Raw genomic sequence first — 6,829 nt, forward strand, 5'->3', positions numbered from 1 at the left:
ATAAATGCCTTTCCCCATTCTATCACCCAACTTCTGAAATTTGACACATAGCTGTGAAAGTTGAATTGAACTGGGTTGAAGTTTAACTGAATCTTTGAATCAGTCAGTCAACACATTCTTCTTGAGTGTTTAGCACAGAGCTGGACACTGTTGAGAAATGCAAAGGCAACTTCAGATATGGTCTCTGCCCTCATGGAATGGTTACTGTCTTTGGGAAATGCCCCTCCATCCAATGCAGATGAAATTACTAGAAATCAAGTATAATTTAGTACTGAATTGTTGTGGTCATCTTCCCAATAATTGCAAGAGGTGATCTGAGAAAGAAAAGATCAAAACAGGCATCAGTTGGTATAGATTTAGTGATGGGACTTTGGCTGGGTTTTAAAGAACGGCTAGATTTTTGACTCGGGAAAGAAAAAGTCAGGGGTGGTTTTCCCGGATGGGAGCAGCCTGAGGAGAAGCATAGAGCGCCCCTGGCGTGGCAGAGAGAATGATGAGAGATGACTAGCAAGTTAGGGGTGTCGGATTCCAGGGCTCAGAGAGAGCTGTGCTGAGGGTTAGCCAACTGCCCCTGGCACATTTCCTGTTTCTCTTTGGTGCCCCCTCAAGAAAGTTACAACTGCAAGGCCATCCCATTTATAAATTTTCAAGTCCTTTTCAGTGACCATAACTTCATCTTTGTCTCTTTTAGGCTACATTTACTTCTTTTCGGGACCCAAAGCATACAAATATGATACAGAGAAGGAAGATGTGGTTAGTGTGCTGAAATCTAGTTCCTGGATTGGTTGCTAAATAGCAAAGTCTAGTCTTTCCTAAAGAATGAAGATGACTGAGAGCTGGATCTGAGGACTGGATCTTAAGGACTAAATCGGAACTCAGGTTACATATTCTTCCCATGGCCTTCACTTCTAAGGGTAATTTCGAATTCATTGAAAATAATTATGCTTCTAAATAGTTTCTCAGTTTTGGATTCAGAATTTTAAACCAAATGGGAAATTATTATACGGTCAGCTTCACACAAAATCAGAATCAACATAGTGCAACTCTTCAATTGGATACCCATCATTTTTTTTCCTCACTGATACACTGAGGCAAATTGATCAGTTTGTGGATTTTCTGACGTGTATTATTATTCTTTTAATAGGAAATAGCATTACCACACAAATTACATTAATTCTATACAAGCCTTTTTGGTCTTAACATTTGTTATGATGAATATAAATGTATCCGTCTTTAACCATATCACAGACTACACACTGTATAAGTTTTGTTTCTCATTGTTTGTGTGTTTGTTTGTTTGTTTAACTCTATGTGTGCTCACTGGTCTTTGAAGTAGGTTATAATGGGCAAATCTACTCACATGGATTCTCATACTAGGTAAGAGATGGGCGTTTTGCAACAACAAGAAAATTTTTAACAAAAGCCAATAAAATTGTTGTATAAGATCAATCCAGTATTTCTCTTTAGTTAATGGTTACTAGCTTCTATCACACTTTGATAGCAAATTCTGTGTACTTTATAGAAAACTCAAACCTTGAGATAGTATCGTGAATATTCAGACTCAGAAGAAATAATAGTAATTCACTCTTTTTCCTCCTTCCTGAAGATAAAATGCCCTCAATGAAACTGTCTTTAACCCTTCTAAGAGGGCCTCTTCTGACTAGCTTTTCATTTGGGGAAGTTTGTCTTTTGCTTTAGTTTTTCTCATTTCAAGCTAAAATTTTTTTCTACCTAGTCATTAGTACAGATAAAATAAATACAGCTGTCATTCTTATTTTTTTATCTTACATTTTAGTAGTTCTACTTTGAAACATTGATAAATTAAATTGAAGATGATTCAAAGAAATGGAAAGATATCCCATATTCTTAGATTGGAAGGATTAATATTATTAAAATGGCCTTACTACCCAACACAGACTATAGATTTAATGCAATCCCTGTCAAATTACCCATGACATTTTTCACAAAACTAGAACAAATAATTTTAAAATTTATACAGAACCACGAAAGACCCAGAATTGCCAAAGCAATCCTGAGGAAAAAGAATAAAGCTAGAGGCATAACCCTCCTAGACTTCAGAAAATACTACAAAGCCACAGTAATCAAAACAGCAGGGTACTGGCACAAAGACAGAAGTATGAATCAATGGAACAGAGTAGAAAGTCTAAAAATAAACCCACGTACCTACAGTCAATTAGTCTTTGTGGAGATAAGAATATACAATGGAGAAAAGGAAGTCTCTTCAGCAAGTAGTGTTGGGAAAGCTGGACAACTACATATAAATTAATGATGTTAGAACACTTCCTCACACCCTACACGATTCCCTAACAGCTCAGTTGGTAAAGAATCCGCCTGCAATGCGGGAGACCCCAGTTGGATTCCTGGGTTGGGAAGATCCCCTGGAGAAGGGATACGCTACCCACTCCAGTGTTTTGGCCTGGAGAATTCCAAGGGGGTCACAAAGAGTCGGACATGACTGAGCAACTTTCACTTTCACATCCTACACAAAAGTAAACTCAAAATGGCTTAAAGACTTAATTAAATATAAGATATGACACCATAAAACTTCTAGAAGAGAAAACATAGGCAAAATATTCTCTTACATAATTCATAGCAACATTTTCTTAGTTCAGTCTCTCAAAGAAATAGAAGTAAAAGCAAAAATAAACAAATGGGACCTAATCAAACTGTAAGCTTTTGCACAGCAAAGGAAGCCATAACAAACAAAAGGACAACTGGCAGACTGGGAGAAAATACACAATGAGACCTGACAAGGGCTTAATTTGCAAAATATACAAACAGCTCATACGACTCAATAACAAAGAAACAGAACCAAATCAAAAAATGAACAGAAGACTTAAATAGACATGTCTCCAAAGAAGACATACAGATTGCCAATAAAATTGCTCAACTTCTCTAATTAACAGAGAAATGCAGATCAAAACTACGATAAGCTATCACTTCACGCAGGTCAGAATGACCATCATTAAAAGGCTATAAACAATAAATGCTGAAGAAAGTGTGGAGAAAAGAGAACATTCCTACATTGTTGGTGGGAATGTAAGTTGGTGCAGCCACTAGGAAAAACAGCATAGAGGTTCCTCAAAAAGCTAAAAATAGAGTTGCCATGTGATCTAGCAATCCCACTCCTGGGCATATATCTGGAGAAAACTCTAATTTAAAAAGACATATGCAATCCAACGTTTATGGTAGCACTATTCACAATAGCCAACACATGGAAGCAGCCTAAATGTCCACCAGCAGATGAATGGATAATGGAGATATAAACATACAATGGAATACCACTCGGCTATAAACGAATTAAATATCGCCATTTGCAGCAACGTGGATGGACCTAGAGATTATTTCACTAAGTGAAATAAGTCAGAAGGAGAAAGACAAATACCGCACGATATAACTTATATGTGGAATCTGAAATATGATACAAATGAATTTATTTACAAAACAGAAACAGACTCACAGGCACAGAAAACAAGCTTATGGTTACCAACGGCGAAAGGCAGGGGAAGGATAAATTAGGAGTTTGGGATTAGCAGCTACGAACAAATATTTATAAAATAGATAAACAGCAAGGCTGTACTATATAGTATAGGGAATTATATTCAATATCCTGTAATAAGCCATAATGAAAACAGATATGAAAAATAATATGTAATACGTACATGTATAAAACTGAACCACTTTGTTATACATCAGAATTTAATACAACATTGTAAATCAACCATACTTCATTGTTTTTTTAATGTGACTCAGGAAACTCAAACAGGGGCTCTGTAACAGGCTGAAGGGTGGGATGGGGAGGGAGGTGGGAGGGAGGTTTGGGAGGGAGGGGACATGGGTGTACCTATGCTGATTCTTGTTGATGTATGGCAGAGAACTGCAAAATTCTGTGAAGCAATTATCCTTCAATTAAAAAAATGTTTTTAAAAAGTAGTTCTAAAATTAGATGATAAAATATAGTTAGCATATTTCATAGACTGCCAGGAACAGCTACAGTATTCAATAGATACTAGTTATAATTTTACTATTATTTATTAAATTTGTTTCATATGCTCACTAAAAAGACTTAATAGTAAGACGGGATACAGTTACTCAAGGGTACTCTAAAATTTCCATTTGGTTTCCATTACTGAAAGTGGCTATTTACAGCCAACCAGACTGTTGACGACAAAATCTGGTAACCCTGATTTCCAATGTCAACTGACTCTACAGAGTAAAAAAAAGTCACTTTTGCAAAAATGGTCAGCTGAGGAAAACTTAATACGCAAGAAGGGAAAACAGGCTGGCATCTCCTCAAAACACAGAACACAGAGATACCACATAACCCAGCAATTGCACTCCTAGGTGGTGGTGGTGTTTGGCTGCTAAGTTGTGTCTGACTCTTTTGCAACCCCATGGACTGAAGACCACCAGGCTCCAAGTAGGTATATACCTATGAGAAGTGAAAATATATGTCCACACAAAAATGTGCACATAAAGATTCACAGCAGCATTATTCATAATAGCCAAAAAGTGGAAATGCAGGCATCAAATGATGAATGGACTTTTTAAATCTGGAAAATTCACATATTGGAGTATTATTTGACAATTAAAAAAACACTAATACGTATTACAATATGAATGAAATTTGAAAACATTACACTAAGTGAAAAAGTCACACACATAAGGCATTGATATGCACAGAAGGCAGAGAATATTGCATGATTCTATATGTATGAGATGTTCAGAGATGCAGGAAACTAATCTCTGCTTGTCAGAAGCTGGAGAGAGGGCGTGTGGATGTGACTGCTAATGCATATGACTTGCTACAGGTGATGGTTGCACAAATCTGTGAATATACTGAAAGCTATTAAATTGTACACCTTAAGTGAATGGATTGTATGGTATGTGAATTATTTCTCAATAAACCTGTTATATTTTTTGAAATAATAAGCTAGGAGATCAAGGTAGTGTGATGATGTGTGCAGGCCGTGCCTGCTGACCAGCTGTGGCCGGGAACCCACAGCAGCGAAGCTTTGGCCTGAAGGCATGTGGTGCTGAGTACACCCGGGGAGGTGTCTTGCAGCCACTGCTAGTCCTGCATGTGTCCAATGTAGACACTTCACCAAATAAATGAATGTGTGTGCTCTGAGGCCTGCCTGACTGAATTCAAACCCCAAATCTGTCATCTTTAGCCTTGTGATATTGGTCAAGTTCCCTAATTCTATCTTAGTTTCCTCCTTTGTAAAATTACAGTAAAAATAATTCTTACCTCGCTGGGATATTTAGAGGCTTAAATATATGAATCAAAATATGTGGAACTCTAGACAACCCATATAAGGGCTCTAAAACTCTCGCTTTTGAAACAATTAGAATTAATTTTGTTTTGAGATATTTTATAGAATTTGTAATTATCCCTTGAGATAGCTGAGCAATAGTACTACAAAGATTGATAACCAGTGACCTGAAATATTTCATTCCCAAATTCCAAATTGAATTAATAATCAAATAATATACTGACTGTGGTTAACCCCCATCCACCAAAAGGAATTCTTACAATGCCTTAACCCTTTTTGAGTAAGGGAAATGTATGTATTTTGTAAATATATAGTGTCTCTAAAGCACAGGAAAAAGTGATTTTGTTTGTGTCAGAACTCAATCAGAGTATTTACATACTCATCTGAAAGAGGACTTTTGTGCAGAAGTAGTTTATAACATATACTGCTCACTTGTTTTCAAGATCAGTCAGTTCAGTCGCTCAGTTGTGTCCAACTCTTTGTGACCCAATGGACTGCAGCACTCCAGGCCTCCCTGTCCATCACCAACTCCCAAAGCTTGTTCAAACTCACGTCCATTGAGTCAGTGATGCCATCCAACCATCTCATCCTCTGTCTTCCCCTTCTCCCACTTTCAATCTTTCCAAGCATCAGGGTCTTTTCCAATGAGTCAGCTCTTCCCATCAAGTGGCCAAAGTATTGTAGTTTCAGCTTCAGCATCAGCCCTTCTAATGAATATTCAGGACTGATTTCCTTAAGGGTGGAGTGGTTGGATCTCCTTGCAGTCCAAGGGACTTTCAAGAGTCTTCTCCAACACCACAGTTCAAAAGCATCAATTCATCTGTGCTCAGCTTTCTTTGGAGAAGGCAATGGCACCCCACTCCAGTACTCTTGCCTGGAAAATCCCATGGATGGAGGAGCCTAGAGGGCTGAAGTCCAGAGGGTCGCTGAGGGTTGGACACGACTGAGTGACTTCACTTTCACTTTTCACTTTCATGCACTGGAGAAGGAAATGGCAACCCACTCCAGTGTTCTTGCCTGGAGAATCCCAGGGACAGGGGAGCCTGGTGGGCTGCCGTCTATGGGGTCACACAGAGTCGGACACGACTGAAGTGACTTAGCAGGAGCAGTAGCAGCTTTCTTAATAGTCCAACTTTCATATCCATACATAACTAGTGGAAAAACTACAGCTTAGACTAGATGATCCTTTGTTTGCAAAGTAATGTCTCTGCTTTTTAATATGCTGTCTAAATTTGTCATAACTTTTCTTCCAAGGAGCAAATGTCTTTTAATTTCATGGCTGCACTCACCATCTGCAGTGATTTTGGAGCCCAGAAAAATAAAGTCTGTCACTGTTTCCATTGCTTCCCCATCTATTTGCCATTAAGTGATGGGACCAGATGCCATGATCTCGGTATTTTGAATGTTGAGTTTTAAGCCAACCTTTTCACCCTCCTCTTTCACTTTCATCAGGAGGCTCTTTAGTTCTTCTTCGCTTTCTGCCATAACAGTGGTGGCCATGGGCATACCTGAGGTTATTGGTATTTCTTCTG

The 6,829-nt window shown here is 38.2% G+C and overlaps 1 protein-coding gene across 1 annotated transcript in view; it reads left to right on the plus strand.

Moving 5' to 3' along the window:
• The window catches only part of MMP20 (matrix metallopeptidase 20), a 57,352-nt gene extending 56,443 nt beyond the window's left edge, over positions 1-909 (plus strand). Inside the window, exon 10 of the mRNA XM_086338849.1 lies at positions 692-909. Within this exon, the coding sequence (XP_086194975.1) occupies positions 692-792 (101 nt within the window). The 3' untranslated portion in view covers positions 793-909. The remainder of the gene's footprint in view (positions 1-691) is intronic.
• Positions 910-6,829: the final 5,920 nt, after the last annotated feature.

This window comes from Bos grunniens, chromosome 15, assembly GCF_055505025.1.
Source record: "Bos grunniens cultivar Pamir isolate PY7600 chromosome 15, Bosgru_T2T1.0, whole genome shotgun sequence".
In the NCBI taxonomy this organism is placed as follows: domain Eukaryota; kingdom Metazoa; phylum Chordata; class Mammalia; order Artiodactyla; family Bovidae; genus Bos; species Bos grunniens.